General features: G+C 42.6%; 2 protein-coding genes across 2 annotated transcripts in view; one reads left to right on the top strand and one right to left on the bottom strand.

Annotated features, from left to right (window-relative positions):
• The window catches only part of CATSPERE (catsper channel auxiliary subunit epsilon), a 57,069-nt gene extending 50,903 nt beyond the window's left edge, over positions 1–6,166 (bottom strand). The window contains 4 exon segments of the mRNA XM_045817791.1: positions 1,004–1,077; positions 1,420–1,493; positions 2,049–2,097; positions 6,102–6,166. Coding sequence (XP_045673747.1) covers positions 1,004–1,077; positions 1,420–1,493; positions 2,049–2,097; positions 6,102–6,166 — 262 coding nt within the window.
• Positions 6,167–8,311: 2,145 nt separating this feature from the next.
• The window catches only part of ADSS2 (adenylosuccinate synthase 2), a 40,716-nt gene continuing 21,807 nt past the window's right edge, over positions 8,312–27,220 (top strand). Inside the window, exons 1-4 of the mRNA XM_045817812.1 lie at positions 8,312–8,594; positions 22,360–22,462; positions 23,248–23,316; positions 25,084–25,134. Coding sequence (XP_045673768.1) covers positions 8,412–8,594; positions 22,360–22,462; positions 23,248–23,316; positions 25,084–25,134 — 406 coding nt within the window. The 5' untranslated portion in view covers positions 8,312–8,411. The remainder of the gene's footprint in view (positions 8,595–22,359; positions 22,463–23,247; positions 23,317–25,083; positions 25,135–27,220) is intronic.

Here is a 27,220-nt window from a genome sequence, read left to right as displayed (position 1 = left end):
TTTACGTGGGCTTCCAACATGCGACAAAGGGGAAAGAAATCCTTCACTTCCTCTGAAATTGTGTTCACGAAGCTTAAAAAGTCAAATTCAAATAGGTTTCCGTCTATAGGGGTCAAAACATGAATGAATACTCATCTGGCCTCTCCCACATCACTTCATCTACTGTTTCCTGAAGATAAAGATTGTTAATGAAAAAGAAGGCACTAGCCCCAAAGTACAGGCAGGACGGCCACACGGGGTTTCTGTGGCAGTGGCTTTACACACTTGTGTGGTAACCTCTGCTGTGGGGTATGGGGCCCGTGCTTTTTACTAGTTCATAAAGTGTCAGTGTTTTAAAAGGCTTTACTGTTTTGGTAAACTAGGGAGGACTCAACATCACTTTCATTCATTAGCACTCACATCTGCTTTCTTGAAGAAAACATAGTAGAGTGAAAAAACAGGCCTTCTGGAAACGGCTCTCAACCCTGGGTGCTGGCACAGAATGCCACGTGAGGCCCTCTCAGCTGGGAGCGCTACTATCACTGCAATGGGGCCTGGGGCTTCAATGCACTAATATAAAGACTAAGGCAAAATGCATCATTTAATAACTTCTAATTTGCAGAGGTGTATCTAAAAAATGAATGGCATTGACAGTAATTTTAAAATAGTTCTCATTGCCCTGGCTGGTGTGGCTCAGGGGATTGGGCGCCGGCCTGCGAAACAAAGACGAAAGGGTTGCTGGTTCGATTCCCAGTCAGGGCACAGGCCTGGGTTGCAGACCAGGTCCCCAGTTGGGGTGTGTGAGAGGCAGCCACTCACTGATTGATGTTCCCCTGCTTTTCTGTCTCTAAAAATGAATACATAAAGTCTATAAAAAATAAAATCAATCAAAATACTTCTTATTTACAGTTCCAACTTACACTATTTAAAACAGGTTGAAAGCACCAGAAAAGGGCAAAATAAAATGTAACACGGATGATTATTCAAGTTTAGCAAGTCTTAATAAGTTCTCATTAAAATCAACTTACTGGGCCTTTCACAATCGGTCTAATAATCTGAATACCGGGAGAAGGACAACGCAGTTCAGTTGTGGGTGAGCTGGCATTTAGAGAGAACAAGAAAGGAGATACAGGTGAAGATGCATATAAGGCTAATGAAAGTTTTCCTGCTACTCTTTAAGCCTAAAAAATGTCAATTGTATGCTAATGAGAAGAATAAAAATAGAGCAATATTTGATTTCTATCCTATTTTCAAAGTGATTTTATTTTTCTTTTCACATCTATGTCATGGGAATACATTTACACTCAACCAAAGCCTGGAGTCTGAATGTCCACACTACATGAGTGCTTGGTTACAGGTAAATACACACATGTAAACCCGCTGACATGCTGAATGCTTGGTTACATGTAAACATGATGACATTCATGACAAAAATGTTACCTTTTATTTTTCACAGAACAGGTTGCTGGCACACTCCACTCAGAAAACAATGTTCCTTCATACTCTAACTGAATCTAAAAAATAAGATAAAATAGTTCAAACAAAAAATTTACTCCCAAATTTTCATCTCATTTTTCAGAGGTAGGGTTCAGTTTTCCAGGTCCTTATTATTTAAAGAAAGACTAATTAAAATTTGATTTCTTTGAAATTATACACAGTAATATGACAAAGGAAAAGTATCTTTTCTGAAACACTTGTAGCCTCTCCTCCAAATTATAAGATTTTTATTTTATTTTATTTCAAAAATAATATATTAAGTATCTAGGAGGTGACTGGTACTCTAGTAGGTTCTGAGGATTAAAAAAAAGAAAAATGAGACATAGTCATCTTGTCTGTATCATGACAAAAGTTTTTGAACATTAAATAATAAAGCAACACTACTTATTTTTGCTACTTACATATTGAAGGACTATTATTGCAGAGGGGAATCTATTAGGAAGATAAATGAAATGTAGGATATCAACTAAAGATAAAAGAATGACACTGTGCTATACAACTGAGTATAATTAACTCTGCTCTAAGGTAAAAAAATAATACTTAAACATAGCTTAAAAAAATTAAACACTTACAGTGCTTCTGGTACTGAAAATGCGGTAGTCTGGGCTGTTAGTGTAGTATCTGTGGAGGAAAAGGTCAGATGTGACCATGAGCCCTCTGTGTTTGGCCAGAGCGTGCCCCAGCTGCCAAGGGCTTTACATTTCTGCCCAAGGATCTTCCTGTGAGGCACAGTCAGGGCTGGAACTGAGGATTATCGGTGAACCCTACCCACCACTCAAGGGGCATCAGGGCTGGCTCAGTATCTGAAGACACTAGAATGAGAAGTACAGATTTCCCTCGAGTAAAGACGGGGTTACCTCTCAACAAACCCACTGTAAGATGAAAATACTGTAATTTGAAATTGCATTAAATACACCTAACCTCCTGAAGATCATTGCTCAGCCTAACCGACCTTAAATGTGCTCAGCACACTGACAGTAGCCGACGGCTGTGGAAAATCATCTAACATAAAGCCTATTTTATAGTAAAGCATTGAATATTTCATGTAGTTTGCCATGCATATTGCTTTAACACCCCCATGAAGTCAAAAAATCATAAGTGGAACCATCGTATGTCGGGGACTGCATGTAAATACTTTTACATCTTGTTTTTGTTTTAGGATGGAAACTGTTGAAGAATATTGGCTGTATTGCCTTTCTTTACAAACAGAATTAAAATAAAATGAATAAAGATGAAAAATCCATAAAGCAGCATTGCTTGTTTGAAACACTGAAGTAGGGGACTTCCGGCAAGATGGAGGCATAGGTGGACGCAACATACCTCCACACACAACCAAGGTTAGAACAACAACAATTTAGAGGCAGAATAACACCCAGAACTGATAGAGAATTTATCTGAATGGAAGTCGGACAGCCAAGAAGTTGAAGTAGACCCGTTCCTCCAGACCAGTAGGAGGGGCGGAGACAAGCAGCCGGGTGCAGGTTGCAGCGTGGGTCACGGCACGTGGAGAGCAGAGAGCAGTGGGCACATAAGGTAACCGGGAGCTCGTGAGGCATCTGGTGTGTGCAGGATCGCAGCGGGTCGACCCTGAGTGTGTGAGCGGCAGCTGGCGGACCCGGTGAGGTGGCGATTGTGGACTGGGGCAGATCACTTAGCCCAGGATCCCAGGGAAGGAACTGTGGTCTCAGGAGAGTGGAGCTACCGCCATTGTCCCGCCCCCGCCCCCACATACAACGTCACAATCTAGCGACTGGGGTGCCCAGCCCCAGTGAATACCTAAGGCTTCGGCCCTCACCATAACAGGAACCACCAGACCAAAAAAAAAAAAAAAAAAAGAGAGAGAGAGAGAGACATGTCTCAAACAGAAAAACAGATTAATGCCCCAGGGCTCATCCTTTTGAGCGACCAAGAGATAGCCAATCTATCAGATGCACAGTTCAAAACATTGGTGATCAGGAAGCTCACAGAATTGGTTGATTTTGGGCACAAATTACATGAAAAAATGCAGGTTACCATAAAAGAGATGAAGGAAGATGCATGGAGAGCCAATAGTGATGGGAAGGAAACTGGGACTCAAAACAATAGAGTGGACCAGAAGGAAGGAAAAAACAACCAAACAGGAAAGAATGGAGAAATAAGAATTCAAAACAATGAGGAGAAGCTTAGGAACATCCAGGACATCTTTAAACGTTCCAACATCTGAATTATAGGGGTACCAGAAGGGGAAGAGGAAAAGCAACAGATTGAACACGTATTTGAACAAATAATAAAGGAGAAATTCCCCATTCTGGCAAAGGAAATAGACTTCCAGGAAATCCAGGAAGCTCAGAGAGCTCCAAAGAAGTTGGACCCAAGAAGAAACACACCAAGGCACATCATAATTACATTAGCCAAGGTAAAAATGAAGGAGAGAATCCTAGAAGCAGCAAGAGATAAGGGGACAGTAACCTACAAAGGAGTTCCCATCAGACTGTCAGCTGATTTCTCAAAAGAGACCTTACAGGCAAGGATGGAATGGAAAGAAGTATTCCAAGTCATGAAAGACAAGGACCTATATCCCAGATTACTTTATCCAGCAAAACTTTCATTTAGAATGGAAGGGCAGATAAAGTGCTTCTCAGATAAGGTCAAGTTAAAGGAGTTCATCATCACCAAGCCCCTATTTTATGAAATGTTAAAGGGACTTATCTAAGAAAAGAAGATACAGAAAAAACATGTATAGTAAAAGGACAGCAAACTCACAATTATTAACAACCACACCTAAAGCAAAACCAAAAGAAACTAAGCAAACAACTAGAACAGGAACAGAACCACAGAAATGGAGATCAAATGGAGGGTTAGCAACAGGGGAGTGGGAGGAGGTGAGAGGGGGAAAAGGTACAGAGAATAAGGAGCATAGATTGTAGGTTGAAAATAGATGGGGAGAGGGTAAGAATAGTATGGGAAATGTAGAAGCTAAAGAACTTATAAGTATGAGACATGGACATGAGTAAAGGGGGGATGTATGTGGGAGAGGGTGTACAGGGTGGAGGGGAGTGAAGGGGGGAATGGGACAACTGTAATAGCATAATCAATAAAATATATTAAAAAAAGAAACACTGAAGTAAAGAGCAAATTTCTGCGAGTCCTTGTTCATGATCAATTTCCTCTATTATTCAGGGCACTGTAATTGCCCACTGTGAGATCCATCTAAAGCAGCATTGTCCACTCTAAATATAACACAACACACTTGCAAAAGCAAGAAGAAACCGGTGAAATGGACTCTAATCATATATTTTGTTGGTGTATGCTTTCCCCTACAATGGCAGAGTTGTGGAATTAAAACAGATTGTATAGCCTGAAACACCGAAGTTACCATAGTCTGATGACCTCTGGTGTACACACAGTTTCTGAACTCCCTGAGTCCACAGGCCATCCTTAACAATATTAGCTACCAGGATTTATTTGACCCAGTGTTTGCCATGCATGTGCTGAGAGCACATTGGATTCCAGCCTCACAACCACCCCATGAGAGAGGTTTTCTAATCTTCTTTTTTTAAAAAAATATTATATGTATTTATTTTTAGACAGAGGGGAAGGGAAGGAGAAAGTGAGGGAGAGAAACATCAATGTGTGGTTGTCTCTCACACGCCCCCCACCAGGGACCTGGTCTGCAACCCTGGCATGTGCCCTGACTGGGAATCGAAACAGTGACCCTTTGGTTAGCAGGCCCGTGCTCAATCTGAGCCACACCAGCCAGGGCTCATCTTCTTATAGAGAAGAAAATGAAGGCTTACAAAGTTCCATTAGAATGCCACATTTTTGCTTTCTCACTACTTCGCTCACCTTTCCAATGGCGTCTCACTATTTGACCCCTGTGTGTGCCTAGTGAGTTGACCTGGATCCCTTGCCTCCGAAGCCTCTTGTGGTTGAACTCATTGTTGGTATTCTTACATTTTGATGTTGGAGGGCAAAAATTACTGTTATAGCAAAACCTCCATTAAATAGAATATTTGTAGAGTGGGCTTTTTCTGGTTAACCATCCGTATTTGAACCTGTGTCGAAAATCTTTCTAAAATATTTTGATCCGCTTTCCAATCCAGCAGTTACCTGACACTGAACAAAAATCTCTCAGACCTTCACGTTTTCATTCCTCAAATCAACTCACTTTGTACGGGAATCACATCTCCTTCCATTGTATAACGCACTTTCTCATAAATCATGTAACCACCAACGACCCAGCTATCCTAACGAAGGGCTTCCCCTCCCCGCCAATGTCTGGTGGCAGTTTGGGCTTCTCATCTGCCCCGCTCCTCTCTGGCAAAAACGGAGTGTAGGAGGAGGAACCGGCTTTAAGGATTCACAGGAGCTGTCAGATAACAGCGCTGCGAAGTGACCGCGATCCTGCAGCAGCCAAGCCCTGCCTGCTCCCTCCTTTTCCGCTCTCATTCATTGAAAACTTTCAGAAGGGGTTGGCGGGGCGCTGGGGCTTGTGTTCAGGGAACTGCAGGGACAGAGAGGGTGGTCTGAGCGGGCGGTGTTCTAGGGACACGGAGGCGCTGGGTGGGATCCCTGCTCGGCCCCAGGGACGACCCAGCCCGGTGCACAGCCCGCCCTCTCCCGTCCATGACTGGCGGCATCTCTACCTCCACAGCGCTGAGCCGCAGCAGCTCAGCCAAAATAACAGCACAGCCACTCTCCGGGCTGCCATGGCGGCGTCGAGACCCTCCGCTCAACGGCCGCGGCCTCGCTGGTGCGGCCTCGCGTTCCCCCAGGGGGCGCCTGTGGACCCCAACGGCGGGAGGCTCTGCGGGGCACCTCGCTGCGGGGCTGGGTGGGGCCAGTTCACCAGATTCCAGCAAGTGCGAGTGCGCCTCCCTGTCAATTCCTGGGGGCCTGGAAGTAGGATGTTGGAGTGGAAAATGAAAATCAGATTTTAAGTAAGGCAGAACCATGTTTTTTTTTGAAGTGAACTAGCAAAACCACTTTTGATAATACTAGTTGACTTAATGAAGATAAAACTTTTCGGTTAGTTTATCGTATCCCAAATCTTCCTTGTGACTGTATATAACCACCGCAAAGCAAATAACCTATGTGCTGGTGATTTACAGGCCTCAAGCGCTCCATAAACGCCTTCTAAATTGAACAGAAATGACAGTAACAGGTGCTTATTGAGCACCTACTATATGCCCAACACTATCTGCTGCACTTGGGTACAAAGAAGTAGCACAGCATTCTGGTATACACAGGGGCTTGTGATCTTGTGGTAAAGCCAAGATAAACACCAAAGTTATCAGTACTATAATTTATGTGTTTACTTGTTGGTAGACCAAATAATCTGAATCCTGAAGGACTGCAATTGTATCTTTATTTCTCCTTACATCATCAGTGCCCAGCACAATCTCAGTTTATAGTAGGTTCTCAGTGTTTTCTGACTTTATGAATCATTGAATAAAAATAATGAAATGCTCTTGGGGACCAATTGAGAACATGATTATATTTATATGATTTGGGAGACACTATGTTTTATTTATCTTTTATTTTAAAAAAGATTCTTATTTATTTATTTTTAGAGAGGGGGAAAGGAAGGAGAAAGAGAGGAAGAGAAACATCAATGTGTGGTTGCCTCTTGTGTACCCCCTACCGAGGACCTGGCCCACAATCCAGGCATGTGCCCTAGACTGGGAATGGAACCTGTGACCTTTTGATTTGCATTCCTGTGCCCAATCCACTGAACCACACCAACCAGGGCTACTTTTATTTTTTTTAAGTATGTATTTATTATTATTATTTTTGTTGTTGTTGGCATTTGGGATACACTATATTTAATGCTATTCTATGCCCACTTTTTCCCCCGAAGCAACTTCATATCAGAATTACATGCCCTAGTTCATTTGTGTTGCAGCTGGAAGAACATTAGGTCAGCAGTAGACATACTCCAGGATCCAGCTGTACCTGAAACGCTAACAGGAATGGAATACACATCCAGAAAAAGGCTGAGCTGTTGATTCAGACTGCCTAGATAGCAAGCAATTCAACCCTTACTAGAACAAGTTAGCTTTCAAATCCTGTAAAATAAGGAAAAGACAGTATTACCTACCTCATGTGCTTGCGGAAATTAGAAGAGCTAAGTGCATCATCGTGTCTGACAGCAGTAAATACACTCCTCCCCAAGCCTCTGTTAGTGAAGTCTAAAATGGGAAGGGTTAAGACTCTACTTGATCTCCAGACTTTCAGATCTTACAACCTCTATCTTATTGCCTTACTTTTGGGTTGACCCTTTTCCTTTCCTGTCTGCATCTCTGTTCTTATTCTAGTTCTTTCCTTTCCAATTCGAAACCTGTGTGTTCCGATTCCACCCCATTTGTATTATGAAATTGTACCCCTATATTTTGTACACACTCTCATCCCTTTATAAAAACAAATCATTAAGGAATAATTTGCAAATGAACGCTTTCAGAGACAGCAACTTGCACGTAGCAGACGCTAGGGCCACAGAATAGGTCCCTTAAGCCTAGAGCGTTGCATGCCGGGAGTTGTAGTCCAAAACGCCAACGCTCATCTCCGCGCCTCTCCAGTTTGAAAAGGGGAGAAGTCTGAGCGGCAGCGCGCTCAAAGCCCAGCCTCTGCCCTTCTGCTCTCCCGGTTTGTTCCGGAGTGGCGCGCCAGGTGGTGGGAGGCACGTGGCCTCGGTCTCGGGTGGCAGCGGTTGCCGCCACCAGGGACTCTGCCTCGGGGCGGTGCTGTGGCAGCAGGCCGGAGCGGGGCAGTCTTCGTTTCCCCGCCCCCGAGCGGGGCGGGGTCTGGCCGGAGGGCGGTGGCCCGGAGGGGTGGGGCGGGGGCGGGGCCGGCGCCGGCTCCTTCCTCTGCATGTGGCTGGCGGCTGCAGAGCAGTTCCGTTCGCACGCTCCTCACAGCCCGCGTCTCCTTCGGGTTCTCCTCGCGTCACTGGAGCCATGGCGTTGGCCGAGACCAAGCCGGCGGCATCCTCCCTGCCCAACGGCGACTGCGGCCGCCCCAGGGCGCGGCCCGGAGGGAACCGGGTGACCGTGGTGCTCGGGGCGCAGTGGGGCGACGAAGGCAAGGGGAAGGTGGTGGATCTGCTGGCGCAGGACGCCGACATCGTGTGCCGCTGCCAGGTGAGGCGACGGGGCGCCGACGGGAAGCGGGCCCAGAACCTGGATCCTCTGTCCAAAACAGAGTGTCACCTTGAGCTTCCCTCCTCCTGCTGGGAGCCGCGGCGATGGGGAGAAATGGCGGGAGGTCAGGGACCCCGACCCAGGGTCTCAGCGTGCGCGGGTGGGGTGGCCCCGGAGGAAGATGCGGCTGACCGAGAGCCTTCGAGAGATGCTTGGTGCCCGGGAGGAGCAGTTTTTGGTCTGGGGACTGCGGCTCAGCCCCAGTCCTGGGGCGGGCGCGGGGATGGACACGGTCGGAGTTGGAGGAGCGACTGCCGAGGCCTGCTCCTGGCTGCGGGTGGAGACCGAGCGGGCGGCACCCCCTCCCCATCCCTCGCCGGCCGGATCGAGCGGGAGCGGTGGTTCGAGGCGCCCGGCCATCCAGGCTCGCCGTCTCCCCCACCTGCAGGCCCGGAGGTGGCCGATCTTAGCTTCCTCGTGCCCAGTTTGTAGACTCGAGAACCCAGCCCTGGGCTTGGGCTGTCTAATGGCCCCGTTGTTTTACTCCGTACCCTGCGTGTGAACATTGAGGGGAGATTATTTTTACTGGTCGGCCCCAGGGGACGGAATCCCGCTTCTTCTGCCAGCGAGGCAAGGAAATACTGCATGGATGTCAGATCTGTTATTTAGAAATGTTTGCATTGCTACGCTCGCACAGAAAGTGAACTTTCGGGAAATAGAATGGCAATGTACTTCCTACCGAGAGACACGTGGTTTCAGCGTAAGCTTTCTTCCTATTTGTCCTTGGCTTTGGTGCAGCCTAGAGGCCCGGCCTTTGTACAGGCTCTTGGGTAACTGTTACCAGTTTCAGAAGGAGAAGTAGTGGAGCAATAACCAGTAATTGTAAGGTAACATTTGAAGTTAGCCGCTGACTGTTTAGTTTGCAAACATTTCTTCAGGAACAAACGTAACACAGTAGGAGGATGCTGTGCCGTGTGTGTTCAAACAAGTTGGGAGGCCCGCTTGGTGGGAAGCTTTCTACCTAAAATTGAATAAATACCATTCGAGCATGCAGAAACGAGGTAGTAAAAAGCTAAATACAGATATTCGGACTTACCTTCTTGTTTCTTTTTTGCATCCAGAAATCCACCCTCCCGGTTCCTCAGCTAAGATAGCAGTTGCCCAAAATGGCTCTTGGTGTTACTCCCAAGCACCTCTGCCTCCACTGCAGTCTCCTGTCCCTCCACCCCTGCAGCAACTCGCCTCCCTTCCTTAATAACCCTCCCAAAGGTGTTGGCATTGAACTGTGGCCCCTCTCTGCTTGAGAGCAGCTCCAGGAGCCGGCCTTCACCTTCCTATTGCCTTCACACTAGGTCAGGCTGTGTGTGCTGTGGGGGAAGAAGTCTGCAGACGCCTAACTCTTGCTGGTTGGAAGGGGAGAGAGCTGGCCGGCCTGTCTCCTTCCCGCTCACTCCTGACCCTCTTCCTTTTAACTGGAAACAATAGAACTCAGGTTGAGCTACACTGTGGCTCGTAAGAAGGTTTTGGGAATGGTATCATTATAACATTTATTACTATCCCTTTAAAAAATAGTGGAACTAGTAGATTGGAGATACTGCTATGTCGCTGTGAAAGTAGTCTTGAAGGAGGTCATGGACCAATCTACTCTGATGCCCTTGGGAAGTCTAGAGAGAAGTCACTGAGAAGGAGCCAAGTTGGGCTCTAAAATGTGACCTGAAGATAGAGGAGAAACATATGAACAGACCTGTTAGGCAGGCTTTCCTCCCTTGTAAACTTTGGACTTAACACCTTCCTTCTATGATTCTAAAAATCTTTATTTTCCTTCAGTGCCTTTAAAAGAGCTCATATTTTGAGCTTAAATTGCCCCGTTTGATGATTCAAGTTTTATGTATCATTGAAAATATGTACTGTTTTAGAATTTAGTATTTCTGTCATATTCATCCGATGGACTCAAATTTTACGTGGATTTTTTCTCTAGAAGTGGTATGTATATCATGTTTCAACACTGTGGGAAGGTGCCCTCTTGAAGCATGTAGTCAAGGGGACCGCCACTATGGAAATAGGTATGGCCAGGGTGGGGATGGAGAAGGCTGACCGGACAGGTTTTTCCAAAGATTAAAGTAAGAGAATAGGAAGGCCTCTTTCTGGTGGCACAAAAGTAGTTTTGTCAGGAAGCCTCTTACTGTTTTCCTCTCTAAGTCCTCTCAAAGTAAACTATCATACTTCATTTCCTTCCTTTTGTTGAGTAGAAATTACAGAGGTTTGTAACTATTGCAGTTTACACTAGGCCTTAAGCAAGGGCTTGTTTATTGTTCTTGGAGAAAGCAAGCCTGGTAGTCTTGGTTACAATACAGACGTGGAGTTGCCTGTGATCAGGAATGGCTAGAACAGTGTTCCCCTTCTTTGCATTCCACCTTCTTCCCAACCCCAGGGTTTTAAAGTTAATATAAAGAGAAAACATTAAGTAAATTTAATTATAAAGGGAAAGTGTATCCTGTCACTTGGTATATATAAAAGCTTGCCATAAAAGTAAACTCAATGGAAAAAATGTTAATTTGTAGCTAGAGGCTAGGATCGGCAGAAGGCGCTGAAACCAGCTATTAATAGGTGATAAAGAATTGTAAAAGACACACCAGCTGCAAACAGACTTTCTCCTGGAACTAATTGGAAATATTAAGAAAGAGAGTTATTTAATCCCTTGATGTTATACAGCTAAAATGATTATTTCCCAAATCATTTACCATTATTTGGGAGATGGTAGAGAATTCGAATTTAAAGTAAACCATCCTTCAGGTTTATAATAACTGCTAATTCTGTGTCTGCTGACTGTCAGGGTTGCTTTTCATACACCTAGTTTATAGTATGTCCCAACTACACACGTGTATACTAGTATTTTTTTAAAGACTTGGTTAAAACTTGCTTTCTTGGATTGCTGTGCTTTCCCTACTAGTAACGAGTTTTCTCAAGGAGAGGATTTGTTTCTTTTTTGTTTTCTTCCATAGCACCTAGTACTATGTGAGGCAGAGAGGAAGTAAATACTCAACATTTATTGGGTGATTGCGTCACCCCAGGAGATTTCTTTGAAATCACTAGTTTAACTCTGTCTTGTAAATTAGTTTAACACCTCCTGGACAATTTCATTGACTGTTAGAATGAGTTTAAGGTGGAATCCCCCACATTTCTTGGATTAATTTAGTATTTGCATGAATATTTTTTTTACATTGTACCATTATGTTCAAAGGCTCTAATAGTTATATTAAAGTCTTATTTCTTGCATCTATGAGGAAATAGATAACTGATCACTTGTTTTTGTGGTCTATTTCCTCAGTATGTATCAGTTGAATACCATACAATTATAGTAAATAGTTTTTCTCTGCTGAACACAGACAGTAGATCTTTAAGTCTGGTCAATATGCATGTCCCAAGGTGTCCGCTATTGAAGCCTACTGTAATATACCTTCATCTGTACTTTTAAGGCATACCATTTTAAATTATACGGGATCATCTCAGTGGTATGTGACCAATATTATTTGTTTTTTAAATGTTGGTGGGAATGGGTGGGTTACTTGGATAGTTGCAAGTATCTGTAGGAAAAACGGTTGTGTAGAACAAATCTAGAATGAACTGGTAAACTTAATAGCTTACTGAATGTAACTGGATACAAATGTAGTTGTATTACCCTTTGGGGACTATGTCAGATTTTGACACCAAATATTAGTGTGGGTGAGCTGCGTACTAGTAAGTGAAGATTGGTGGTTGTTAGAATGCTTTTACCAGTGGGAAATCCACTATTGCCTAGTGAAGGCAATTGAAAAGAACATTAAGTAAATAGAGGGCGCTACCCATGGCTCTTCGGGCTCCCAGATGGGCTGCTTCCTTACACTGAATGAACTTTTAATCATATTTAATTCAGTGTAATATAATTCCTGCTTAAAAAACAGGAGCTCTCATGAAATTTTTAATAACAGGGTTTTTGTCTGTATCAGACATTTTATTTGTGAGAAAAAACTTCTTTTGACTTGACATCTGCCATTCAATTTCAGTGCATTTTAAAGAAAACATTCATAAAGGTAATGATTAGGTGAGCTTTTATGAAGCATTTACATAGAGTTGCTTGGCACCTTTGGTTTATACATTTTTTTGCTTGCATGTCTGATCCTCCCACCCGTGACCCTGGTCATCTTTGATCCTTGTTCAGTGGGTGTTAATTGATAAAAAAAAAATTGGAACCTAGAGTCTAAAGCTACTTAAGTAGGAATGTAAGATCCTCCAAGGCAATGGCCCTTCCCAACTTCCACTGTGAGTTGTTTCATGATGGTAATTCAAGGTATAAAAAAACATGGGCACCTTTCATCACTTGTGTGGCACTCATCTGTGTGTGAAACTGTAAGGGGAAGGGGGCTGCCTTAAGCCTTTAAAAGATAACTGAGCAATACACTTGAAGGTCTCTGCTAAAAAAGCAATTCAGATACCCTGTATATGTTTTCCTATCTGGTGTGTCTGGTTACTGTTGAATAGTTTAATTTGATCAACTTACTGGTAGTAACTTAATCTGCTCTGCTTTAAAATAATAAACTAATTGCAATTATCTGAATGCCCCCCCCACAAAAGAGAAGCCATCCTTGTTTATAATTATGTTATTGACATGGACTGACAAGTGTTTTAGTTTTTGGCAACAGTGAAATGTTGCATCTGGACAGAAAGACACAGTCTTACAGTTTCTACCAAGAAAGCAGCCCAGGTAATGAGCATTGACTCAAAAGGTTGTTAGGTTCCTAAGAAGCTGGAAGAGTATAGATAAGAAATAGGAGCCTTTTTTGTTGTTGCTGGGATAGGTCACAGGCATTGGGTGTGAGGCATTGCTGCTCTCTGCTATAATCCACACAGACTAGAGCAAGAACAGACTTTTTTCCTGTGGCAAATATTGAATATATTTTTATTGCCCTATTGGAATATATGTGTGTGTGTGTATATATATATATTTCAATTTTATTTTGTATTGGTTTCAGGGATACAGTTTAGTGGCCAGACAACTGTACACTTTAGATAGCATCCCGCTGATATTTCTGGTACCCTAGACGGCACATACGTAGTTAGTGCATTATTATTGACTATATTTCCTATAGTTTACTTACTTCCCCGTGACTATTTTGTAAGTATCGATTTGTGCTTCTTAATCTCTTCCCCCAGTCCCCCAGCCCCGCTCCCCTCTGGCAGCCACCTGTTTGTTCCCTGTGCCTGTGAATCTGTTTCAGTTTTGTTTGTTCATTTATGTTGTTTAGATTCCACATCTAAGTGAAATCATATGGTGTTTGTCTTTCTCTGACTTATTTCACTGAGCATAATACCTTCTAGGTCCATCCATTCTGTTACAAATGGTGAGATTTCATTCTTTTTTTATGGCCGAGTAATAATCCATTTCACATATATACCACGGCTTCTTTATTTGTCTGTCGATGGGCACTTGGGTTGCTTCCGTAGCTTGGCTGCTGTAAATGATGCTGCAGTGAACATAGGGCTGCATGTATTCTTTTGAATTAGTGTTTTGGATTTCTTCAGATACATTCCCAGAAGTGGAATTGCTGGGTCATAAGACAGATTTCTTTTGGATTTTTTGAGGAAACACCATACTGTTTTTTTTTAAGTTATATTCTATTGATTATGCTATTACAGTTGTCCTGATTTTCCCCCTTTGGTCCCCCTACCCCCACTCCCTCAGGCAATCTCCCACCATTGTTCCCGTCCATGGGTTAAGTGTATCAGTTCTTTGGCTGCTCTATTTCCTACACTGTGTACTGTACATCTCCATGACTGTTCTGTAATTTCCTATTTGTACTTAATCCCCTCACCTCTCCACCCATTCCCCCACAACCCCTTCCCATCTGGCAACCATCAAAATGCTCTCCTTTGTCTCTGTTTTCTTGTTTGCTTAGTTTGTTTTTTATATTCAATTGTTGGTATGCATTTTTTTGCCATTTTGTTGTTCATAGTTTTTGATCTTTTTCTTAAATAAGTCCCTTTGACATTTCATATAATAATGGTTTGGTGGTGAGGAACTCCTTTAGTTCTGTTTCTTGTCTGGGAAGCTTTTTATCTGTCCTGCGATTCTAAATGATAGCTTTGCTGGTAAAGCAACCTTGGCTGTAGGTCCCTGCTTTTCATGACTTTGATTATCTCTTGCTAATCCCCTCTAGCCTGCAGAGTTTCTTTTGAGAAATCAGCTGGCAGTCTTATGGGAGCTCCTGTGTAGGTAACTAACTTCTTTTCTCTTTCTGCTTTCAAGAGTCTCTCTTTATGTTTAATGTTTGGCATTTTAATTCTGATGTGTCTTGGAGTGGGCCTCTTTGCATCCATCTTGTTTGGGACTCTCTGTGCTTCCTGGATTTGCATGTCTATTTCTTTTACCAAATTAGGGAAGTTTTCTATCATTATTTTTTTTTCAAATAGGTTTCCAATTTCTTGCCCTTTCTCTTTACCTTCTGATACCCCTATGATATGAATATTGGACCTCTTGAAGTTGTCCCAGGAGCTGCTTACACTATCCTCATTTTTTTGGGTTCTTTTTTCTTCTTGTTATTCTATTTGGTTGTTTTTTTGCTTCCTTATATTCCAAATCATTGATTTGATTCTCAGCTTCATCCATTCTAACTCCACTGTTGTTTCCCTGTAAATTGTTCGTTATTTCAATTGGGATATCCTTTGTTTCTGACTGGATCTTTTTTATTCTGTTGAAATCTTCACTAAGTTCCTTGAGCATCCTTATAACCAGTGTTTTGAACTATGCATCTGTTAAATTGCTTATCTCCATTTTGTTTAGCTCCTTTTCTGGAGTTTTGATCTGTTCTTTCATTTGGGCTGTGTTTCTTTGTCGTCTTGTTTTGGCAGCCTCCCTGTGTTTGTTTCTATGTATTAGATAGAGCTGCTGTGACTCCATGTCTTGGTAGCGTGGCCTAATGTAGTAGGTGTTCTGTAGGGTCCAGTGGCACAGCCTCCCCTATCATCCAAGCTGGGTACTCAAGGTATGCCCTTTGTGTGGGCTGAGCACACCCTCCTCTTGTAGCTGAGCCTTGGTTGCTGTTGGCAGATGAATGGGAGATATTTACCCAAGCCAGTCAGTTGCAAGGCCTGGCTGTGACCACTGACCACCAACCTCCGCCCTCCATGGAGGGTCAGCTGTGCAGGGGCAGGGTGGTGGTGCTGTGATGTGGTCTGTAGCTGTCCATTGGTGTACTGGACCTGGGGTTTCCTGGATGGTGGAGGGCAGGGTCAGCCCCCCACCTGTGTTTTGCCCAGGACCACCCTGCCTGAGCCATAAAGCAATATTTAAACTTATATGCCTTTATATAAGAGATGGCTGCTGTTTGTGCTGAGCTTGGAGATTCCCAGGAAAAGCCAAGCTGTGAATCTAGGCTGGCTGCTGCTAGTGCTGGGCTTGGGGCTCACTGAGGCCAGCTGTTGCTTGTTTGAGAGGATTTAGGAAGTTCTGCAGCATGACCCAAGACCGGCCATTCATATGGAAAAGCAGCTTAGGTGGACCTGCAAGTTGGTTGGGGCTCGGTCTCTGGGGACCTCCAAGGCAAGTCAAACAGTGTTAGCCAGGTTGATGGAGTCTCCAATATGGTACCGGCTTGCTGGCTCAGTCTGGATGGATGTGGTTTCTTTAGTGCCATAATTGTCAGACTTCCATTCACCTCAGTTTCTGATGGTTCTGAGTGATGGTTGTTCTGCATTTTAGTTGTAATTTTATGTGGTGTGTGAAGAGGTGAGCCTTGTGTGCCTACGGTGCCATCTTGACCGGAAGGCCTCTGTACCGTTTTTCACCTTGGCTGTATCAATGTGCATTTCTACCGACAGTGCACAAGGGTTCCCTTTTCTTTACATCCTCACCAACACTTGTTGTTTGTGGATTTAATGATAGCCATTCTGACAGGTGTGAGGTGATGTCTTGTTGTGGTTTCAATTTGCATATCTCTGACAGTTACTGACATTAAGCACCTTTGCATGTCTATTGGGCCTTCTGTATGTTCTCTTTGGAGAAGTATCTGTTCAGGTCTTCTGCCCATTTTTTAATTGGTTTGTTTGTTTTTTCTGGTGTTGAGTTGTATGAGTTCTTTATAAATTTTGGATGTTAACCCCTTCTCAGATGTATCCTTGGAGAATATGCTTTCCCATTGAGTAGGTTGTCTCTTCATTTTGTTGATGGTTTCCTTTGCTGTGCAAAAACTTTTTGGTGTGGTGTAATTCTATTTGTTTATTTTTTCTTTCATTTCCCGTGCCCTAGGAGATACATCAGAAAAATATTGCTAAGAGAAATGTCAGAGATTTTACTGCCTATGTTGTCTTCTAGGCGTTTTGTGATTTTGGGTCTTACATTTAAGTCTGTAATCCCCTTTGAGTTTATTCTTATATATGGTGTAAGAGGATGGTCTAATTTAATTTTTTTTTTTTGCAAGCATCCGTCCAATTTTCCAACACCATTTATTGATGAGTGTCTTTACCACATTGTATGTTGTTGCCTCCTTTGTCAAGTATTCATCGACCATATAGTTGTGGGTTTACTTCTGGGCTCTCTAATCTGTTCCGCTGACCTATATGCTTGTTTTTACGCCAGTGCCACGCTAACACTGACCTCTTGATTGAGGTTCGTTTTGAGCTGCAGGATTACAGCACAGTGTTCATCTGTTCAGAGCGAAAAGGAAAAGAGACGACACATAGACTGTTTCAGAGGCCTGACCATTTCAGAGGCTTGGGACATGCCTCTGGGCTATGCCATGAGATTTTTAGCCCTGGACGCAGGGGCCTCTAGTGTGGCTGGAAGAGACACCGTTGTTTCAGGGTTATAGCTCTGTTCCAGCAGGAGCTCACTTTGTCGGGGGAGTGATTTGGGGAAGAGAAAGAGATAATAACAGCAAATTCAGTTCAGGATTAGGAGTCAGCTTTGCAGACTCATGTTATTTTATTGCATTCCAAACTTATTTTTTTTAATTGCCTCTGGACCTTTGGAGCTTGTTAGGTAGACATTTACACACATCCACATTTCCTTGTCCAAACTTTTATTCCACATTTGGGCTTGACAGCCTCTGGTTCTTCAGAGCCATGGGAAAATTTTTTTCAAAAACATGTGTCTTCTGACTTTTATAAGCTTAAAATCAAATAGGGAAGCAGAAGCATACATGGAAAAACTGGGAACAGTACAAAATAACTAAATACTAGGATAGCATCCCAGTACCCCGCAATACCGTGAGTTAGAGTTTTGTTCCTGACAGCATAAATACTCAAACGTAGACGTTAATCATTTTTATATTTATCTATCATCAGTGCAGGATGTGAATTTAGAGAGCCAGCTGTATGCACACGCTGAGTTGTGTCAGTCACTGGGAGTCTTGGTTTGCCAGCAATAGAAAGAGCGGGTCTTCAGCAAAACAGGGATTCGTTTGAAGGACGAGCGGGATGGCCAGGTGTCCTCCAGGGGGCCCAGCCAAAGGCAGCACTGGGGGGTCAGCAGCCGGAATTGGCGGCCTTTCTCTGTAGGGTGTTTCCTTAGGTGACAGGTGTCTCAAACTCCTAAGTACCTTCTTCTCTATTCAAAGTCCAATGACCGAGAAAGAAGAGCTAGAGCTGCCCGGTCTGGGGCTGGTTTCCCTGCCGGATCAAGTTACTGTGGCCGGAGGGGGTGATTACTAGGATTTGCCAATGAGAGAGTGGCTGGGGAGAAGGGGGCTGAATCAAATTGCTATTCTGCAGCCCTTTGTTCGCACAACCATTAAGTGAACATACTCTGTTTTTTAAAAGTTGCATAATATACAACATACAGCTTTGATAATTAAAAGTATCTGTTAAATGCCGCATGAGTGACTGGTATCCTAGTGTTTCGGGAATTTAGGAAAGCAGCAGGAGATAGTTACATGGAACTACTAATATGAAGATACGATTAATAACTACATCTGAGGAGATAATTTACCAACTTTGGCTTGGGGAAGTTTTGGAGTGGGAAAGGAGTAGTGCATCTGTTAAAAATAGAACAACAATATTTATCTTCCATCATCTATATAGTACATCTAGTCCCCCAGGGCTGACTAATCATGTTTAATCATTACACATGATTCAATGAGTATGTCCTTGCTACATATTACATAGGCCTCTGCCCACCACATGGAGTTGCCGCATGAGAAGCAGCTCCACCACCAATGTGCAGCCTGCAGTCCGTTCAGAGCGCCTGCCCTTACAGTTCTTTGGTGGAGTGGGCCGTGGTGCTCATGGAAACTTCTCGCATCTGCTCTCTGCTAAGACACGACGTGGCTGTCCCTGGACCAGTGTCATGTGTGTCCTCAGCTCCCAGGGCGGACTTTGTATATTCTGCACAATTTATAAAGGTTTTAGTTTAGCATCCAAATAGGCACTTCAGATCTGAAGCTTTATCCGTTGCATTTTGTGAAATAGGACACTATACTGAAACTTATTTTCCATATAGGTGACCTTGTCAAGAAACTCCTTAGGCCTCACTAGATCCTGCTCAGTTCGCCCAAAGAGTCTTCTCTGCACAGCGTGTTTCATGATTAGAAGCTATCAAAGCTTGCCTTCCTCATAGGGCACTCGTGACCAATCACTGAGAAGCACTAACATTTTCTCCCCTAGCTCCTCAGTAGGATAATCCAGGGTTATTCTGGATATACCTAACCATATTTTCATATTCTATTGAACAGAATTTAAATGAGATTGTTACAGCTCTGGCTGGTGTAACTCAGTGGATTGAGTGCAGGCTGCAAACCAAAGGGTAGTTGGTTCGATTCCCAGTCAGGGCACATGCCTGGGTTGCAGGCCAGGTCCCCAGAGGGGGCCATATGGAGAGGCAACCACACATTGACGTTTCTCTCCCTATCTTTTTCCCACCCTTCCTCTCTGTCTAAAAATAAATAAATATAAATTCTTTAAAAAGAAATGGGATTTCAAGCCTTTTGCAGATGAACTTTTCCAGCCTAAGCCACCACCTCTAAACTTAAAGTATTGAAACAGTTTGTCCCCCCTGAAGTCATCTGGGGGGACACCAGTCACCACCTCCTGTCTCAAACAGACATTTCAGCCATTCATCTCTCCATCATGGTCATTGCCATGGTCACTGCCTGTCTTTGTAAAATATTCTCTGAGAGAGGAGTAGGCTTTTTTTGGACGAGAACAGTATCGTGTGCCCCCGAATTCACAGCTGTTTCACCAAACAATGATGTTAGTATGTCCATAATGATGCTTTTGTGTGAATAAGGGGTTAAGGAGTAGTTTCTTTTTTGTGTTAAGCAAATGATGGATTTTTTTAAAAAGCTACTTTTGTTTAAATAATAATGTTTTATTGGTTGTTTGCCTCCAAGTTCCTAATACTTCTTAACAATTTAGTAAGCATTTATTAAATTTAGTGACTTATCATAATTTAGTATGAAATAATTGTCATAGCAAATTAGCATTTTCCTAGGATCTACAGAAATTTTTTAAAGACTAAGTTAAGATAAACATGTTCTTTTGGTATGTAATACATGTTCTAGGATTCTTCAATCAGATTGGCAATAAGCTAGCATGAATGTGCTAGTAATAATAATGTACCAGGAAGTGTATTGTAACACATTGTTCAAAATGACAAAAGATTGGAAGCAACCTGAATGCCTTTCTTATGAGCCCCGTTTAGTAAATTATGTGTCCGTAGAAAAAGGAATACACTGCAGTGCAGCTGTTAAGCAAGTGAATGAGATGGTTCTGTTTACAGGAGGCTATGGAGTGAGCTCTAAGATTGTTAAGTGAAAAAGGCAAGCTGCCCAGGTGTATAGAGTTGGCTCACATTTGTATACATGGAAGGAAACAATGTATCAGTATGTGTCTGTCTGTGCACAGTTATCCCTAGGAGGACACAAAACTGGCGTATCCGGTTTCTGGTAGCAGGGAGCTGGGGCAGGTCGGCAGTGAATGTGAGAAAAACTTCACTTTTCACTGTACATCGTCTATGCCTTTGTTTCATACACAGATGTTTCCTATTACAAATAAATAGTAAAAGATATTCCCCTCTGCCCTGGATGGTATCACACGAGGGAGGTATTGCTTAACTCTCCTGCTCCTGTCTTCCTATGTCCTGCCGCCAGCTGTCGTTTTGTGGGCTACAGGTCACCATTGTCTGGTTGGGGCTTTTTGAAACTTACATGACATACGGTGGCCATCAAACAGGGAATTCTTTGCTTTGTACAGTGCCAAACAGTGTAAATAGGCATTTGCTTTTTTGAAGGACCTGTTTTTCTGGTGTTTTTGTGAATTCACTATTGGCAGTGATTTGGTAAAGTATAAATAATATTCATTTTGACAAATATTGCCTTGTGGTCAAGTTAAACTAGTCATTCAAGAGACACTGTTTTGATGGGTATTTTTTTTAAATGTCCCACGAAGGTGTTGGTAAACTTTTTGTTGCAAATGTATTCCTAGTATGTGATTTACTTTATTTTTTTGTTTATATTGTATAGAAGATTAAACCTATAATTAATTGATTTGTGATTTCTCCCATTCTTTTTAAACTTAGAAATATTATGTGGTCACTTAATATTGTCTGCTTGGTACCTGATTTTTATCATTCAAATTTTGCTTTTACTGACCGTTTAGGCAGGAGCTTCCTGGAGTGGAAGTTTCCCCATGGGTCAGTGGGATGATTCTCAGGTGTAGAGGTCCTCTGACCCAGTCAGTGTACAGGGAACCGTTTCGCGTGGCGTGGGGATGTAGCTCAGCCCCCCCTCGGAAAGGCCAGTGGGGAGCAAATCAGCCCGTAGGAGCCACACCCACGGATAGGTTCTCCTGTGGGGAATCAGGCCTGCATTGTACCTAGGCTGCTATGAGACTCGCTTTTGCTGAAACTCCCTCGCCCTGAATTGAGGCAGCAAGTGCTTACTGTAACTTCCTAAAATCTGAGCTAAACCTCCCAAGTAAGGAGTGTGACCAGTTCAACCACTTTTCTCCTTGGTCTGCAACATCCTTCTCTTTGAAGTAATTAACAGCATTCTTTCCTTAGTTATGTGTAAAAAGTCATCCCCTGCAGTGAACCTGTGCATAGTCAATGAGGACCATCTTTGATGTAATGTGCCCAGAAAGGTGATAAAAGCCTGTCCAGGCAGGGGCGGGGCCCTCTCTCTCACTTAGAGAGCGGCCATGCCGTCCCTTTTTCTCCACGGGACTTGTGTAGTCCGCGTGAATTTGTCCGTAGCCACCACAGCACAGGGATCCCATCGGCCCTGGCCGCATCACCAGTGTATTGCTTTATCCTGAGATGGCCAGATAGATTCAAGAGGTCTGTTAGTAAGCAAACTCACAAGACTAATTTATCAGTTAAAAAATTTGGATCTCAAAATAACCAATATTTGAGGGAGTTACTTGGGAGATTTTCCAGTTGATAAGTCCATGTAAGAATACAAACGTCAGGCCACAGAGTTGCTTGACACACTCTTAGGATGATAGAAATTATAGGAATATTTATATCAAATTAGGGTAACTGGCTAGATTACTCTTTCCTATTTTAGTGGTTTTTAGGCCCCGTTGGGAGTATTCACTCAGGTGTTGCCCAATGAGGAGAGGAGAGAGGAAAGGAGAGAGGTCGTAAAGCTTCCGCAGAATAAATGTTCGCCACAAGTGTTTGGGTCTCCTTCAGTTGTGTTGACATTTCAGCAGGACATCATTAATTCACTTTGGAAGGTGCTATGTTACTTGTCAAATTGATGGTTAGATTCGGTTTTCCCATCTTATCTTTCAGGGAGGAAATAATGCTGGCCATACAGTTGTTGTGGATTCTGTGGAATATGATTTTCATCTTTTACCCAGTGGAATAATTAACCCAAACGTTACTGCCTTCATCGGTAAGTATAGAATGAACGCCTTGGGAATTTCTCCCCCCAGTTGATAAATAGTGTTTGTTTTTCATTGTCAAACTGATTTCATCTCTCACGAACCAAATGATGAATCTTGACCTTCGTACTTCCTGGAACATACCTAACTTTGGCTGTTTCACAGCTCTTTTAGATCTTTTGGCACTAGTACTTGTTGGCATGATTGCTTGGCGTTTATCTGTGCTCATTGGCACTCTTCATTCTGTAAAGACCAATTATATTAGGTCACCAAATCAGCTTTTCAAACAGTATGACGCATGGTAAGAAAAGCAAGTTGATGTTTTATAAATTGATTCTGAACCCTTATAACATGACGCAATCTGATATATTCTAGTTTTTCACTTTTAATCACAACCCAGTAAATTGATTTTATTCCCACTAATAGGGTATGATTCCCAATTTGAAAGACTTTGATCTGGAGTCTACTGTGATCTGGTTTAATTTACCTAAAACTACGCAATGGTTTCATTTTGTTTCAAAGAAATTTTAAATCATGTTCAGTGTAACTGTAGTGTTTTTATGTTCTGTGTATTATGTTCTATTGGGTATTCACATTATACCACTCTTTAAAACTTGGAATCCTTTCTGAGGTAATGATCAATCAGAATATCCTATAAATCAAAGGCCTCCAGTCTTCTACTGATTTAGATAAAGGGGTACTGCAGACAGATGTCTGTATTTTAATATCATTATGTGTGTTTATATTACAAGTACAAGTGTTTAAGGCTGGCATTCATTTGTGTGTTTCCCATTAGGAAATGGTGTGGTAATTCATCTACCCGGATTATTCGAGGAAGCAGAAAAAAATGTTAAAAAAGGAAAAGGTATGAGAGATTGAGTCTGCTTTGTCTCGTAACCAGTTATTATTTTATATTTTGGGTCAAGTTTTATTCGGATCTCATGCCAGCCACTTAACATTTCCGCGTTACACTTTAAACTTGCGGGTTATTGTAGGACGAGTACTTAAATGTCTGTTGTTGAATGTTATTAATTATAATCAGTATTTAAACAAAAGATAAACATAGTATGGTCATTGTTTAAGTCTTGTTTATTTTACACATGGGTCATCTCTAAACTTTAATGAGTTAAAATTACTTACAAGAGCTCTAGGAAACTGATGAGTTAGTTCATCTGGTCACTGGTACTCCAGTTAGCATGCCCTCTGCCACACCGAACATTGGCTTGGCGTTGGCAGGACACAGCAGAAGCCTGTCCTGCACGCTGTCCTCTCGCTTCCTGAGGACCCAGAGACCCCGTGGCCGCTCCGGCCCCAAGGGTTAGAAGAAGCCTGTTCAGGCCTCTCCCTCCATGTGGGAGACACGCTTCTTTCAGTGCTATGTATCCTTTCAGCTCCTTTAGAAGACATCTCGATTTCCTGCCTTTCCTAATCTCATTTGGATTTTTGGAAGTCTGTTACATTCAGTTTGGCTGCCTTGCTGGGATTTGGGGAATTCAGCAATGCAAATAATACACAATTGAAGGAAATCATTAGTGCAGTTTCCCCTTAGTGTTTACCTTGAATTTAAAATAATGCTATTATTACATTATTCAAGTTTCTTGTTCAGATTCAAAGGTAGCAATGTGCCCTCAGGTGTTTCTGACAACCAACCACCAGAGAGCCCTGTCTCGCCGCCTTCCCCGGTGTCCTCCCCGCAGTCTAACCCAGGCGTTGGTGTCTGCCTTCTCCATCGGCCAGCTGGAGGTTCCCAGCTGCCCTCTGCTTTCCCTCACCCCCTCTGAAAACTTTGTCCCGCTTTCTTGTTCTTTCTGGCCTGTTGAGTTACGCTGAATCCACCCGACTGCGTTTCTTTGTGATGTTTTCTTTATAACGTTCCCCTAAGCTAACTTCAGAGTACGTACTTAGGTGTCATAACAGCTCTGGAGGGAGAGGCTTACTATTGCTGTTGATCTTCCAGCGCATTACGGAGGAGGTCCTCCTCTCTGCTCTATGAGGAGTGATTTTAAAGTGAATCTTTGGACATTATCCAAATTAACAACTAATTTTTAATATCTCATGTTAGTTTTGAAAATGTTTGGAGCTTGGTGGCTTGTCCTTAGAAGGAATACATATAGCCTGTGAAGGTGTACTGTCTCTAAAAAATATGTTCCTTTAGCTTCATTTATCTAGTCATCATTCAGCAGTTTGTTTGAACATTTACTGGCTGACTGGCCCAAGCAGTGAAACCTCCTGGCTCTCGGGCATCCCCAGTATGTCTGTGTGTGTGTGTGTGTGTGTGCACACACACACACACACACACATACATACACCTACTCTTCCCTGAACTCCCAACAAATATGTTATTTTCTTACCACTTGCCTTTTGGGTTTCTAGAAGTATCCTTTGTTAGATATGTATAGTTGGGAGATTTTCAGAGCAAAACATTTAGAAAGAATGTGTGAGTGCGTTTGTATGTATAATGAATGGCAAGTGAGAAAATTCTTGTTAAACTTGTTCCTGTGAAGAAGAAAAGCTATGAAAATGATTACTTTGGTGAAAAACACTTTTAAACATTGTATTATTAAAGAAATTAAGGTGAAAGAATTGTTATACCAAATGTTCAATTAAATGTATTTTCCCCCCTTTTCTGTAGGTCTGGAAGGCTGGGAAAAAAGGCTTATCATTTCTGACAGGGCTCATATTGGTAAGCGGACCTGATGCATTTGTTTCTAACTGTCTTTTTACCAGCAACTTATCACCAGAAAGCATTCTGTTTCCAGTTTTGTCTTAATTTTAGTGAAAACAGTGTAGGGTGGCTTATATATAATAATTGGGTGCCAAATACATAAAATATTTGTTTCTTTAGATAAGATGATAAAGGCTAGGTTAAAACCAACCTGTTTCTGAAGGAAGAACTAGCTAGTCCCATGAATGAGATGAACGCTGTTTTGTGGGGATCTCTCATCCCACTAACGCATGAGCCGTCCCCAAAGACAGCAGTTTCCCCACGCACTCCCTCACACATGTGCAAGTAGGTCTACCGTCTGGCAGATCTTGAGAGTGAGTCTGTGTCTCAAATGTAATAATACTGCTTTTAAAAGTGATTCAGATGACTAGCCTTTTCCATTATTTAGAGCAAACTGGATTCTAGAATTAATTCAGCCACCACCAACAAACTTGAGGTGTGTTTCCCTGTCACTGTGCTGTCACCAGAGCGACAGAATTGTTTATTAAGAGTGACATGGTTAAGAGACAGTAACCAGGACGGAGGAAGAGCTATGAACCGTGTAAGAAACTTCTATATGAGTGATCGGACTCTTGAATTCTACCTAAATATATATTTCTCCTGAGGCCGTAGCTGCTCTAATTTTAACATTGACCTTCATTGAAGAGGCAGCCCCGTCAAAGTTTTTGTATCAGCCAAGTAAGCAAATTAAAACGCTTTTGGAAGGAAGTTGTAAATCTGTCATTTTCATTGGCTATTTTAAGCTTCTGATTTTAAAAAATACATACTCTCAGTCTGTTGCCTACATAAAGTATATTTTTGGTCTTTAACTTATGTTAGTAATTTCATTTTAAATTTTTATACATAGTCATTATAGTGCTATAATATAGCAAGCAGTGCCGTGTTATTAATATTTTTACATACTGACAACCTCTTAGGTATATAATGAAAAATGTATTTTTGTTCATTACTTTCATAGTATTTTTATCTGCTTACCTTCACTAATTATTAACCTTACATATATCCTGTTACCATGAATATTCTGTACGCGTCTCTAACTCCCGTCCCCCCTCCCCACCCCCCATGGTTTTTACATGCAGTCTCCGGCATTCATGGTCTCTGTTCTGCGCATACAGGAAGGTGCTGTTTAGATGATGAAAGCCACTGCTTGCTTACCTTCAGCACTTGGTCATGGTCCCCTGTCATCTGCTGTGTGAAATTCAGCATCTTAGCCTGACCGCCACAGGTCAGGATTACGCAGTAGGGTAGCACCTCGTGTACACCCTTTGAGCAGCTTGCAGCCTTAACGCGCATGCTCAGACGGCTCCGCTCTGTGCGGACGTGTGAACACACGGTGATGTCAGGCTGGTGGGAAGAGGCAGTGTTCAGAGTGATTCGGGTTCCTGTCCGGACCCTCCACCTTTCTTCTTCATTTCAGACATCTCGGGTCTGTCACGTGACAGTGGGCGTCCTTGGGTATATAGTACAGTGGTTAAGCGAGCTACTCAACTACTTTAGGCTACAAAAACCAAAGGAAATTCTACCGCGAAGGGACCAAAGGACCAGTCTAACTGGAAAGCAGTGTGGTTTAAATCACAGCAAATATGAATTTGTCTTATAATTTTATTATGCTTCTTTAATAATGATTTTTCCTCTTTCATACATTTATGCCCTTAAAGGAAGGTTTTTTGGGTAGAGGAGACAGAGTCCAGAAAGGAAAGCTCAAAGCTGTTAGCAGTGATAACACAGGGGTGCGGCAAAAGTAGGTTTACAGTTGTTTGTACAGAAAATAATACAATAATATATAATAACACAAGGATAAACTGTTTCGCGTACTCACAACTGTAAACCTACTTTTGCCGAACCCATATATGTTTGCTTTAAAATGTGTTATTAACATATCTATAAGAAACATGTATTTTTAGTACCATCAATTGTAAAATGAGGAAAAGAAGCAAATAGAGACATTTTAAACAAACGGACTGGAAGCTTGCTGAGAATCGTCACTGTGAAAACCCTTAAAATCTTCAGAGACTCTCTTCCCACAGGACTGAAAAGACAGTTC

This window comes from Phyllostomus hastatus, unplaced genomic scaffold (assembly GCF_019186645.2).
Source record: "Phyllostomus hastatus isolate PE091 unplaced genomic scaffold, TTU_PhHast_1.1 phas_contig_148, whole genome shotgun sequence".
Lineage (NCBI taxonomy): Eukaryota > Metazoa > Chordata > Mammalia > Chiroptera > Phyllostomidae > Phyllostomus > Phyllostomus hastatus.
The sequence above is the reverse complement of the archived record's forward strand: the minus strand, read 5'-3'. Positions and strand labels throughout refer to the sequence as shown.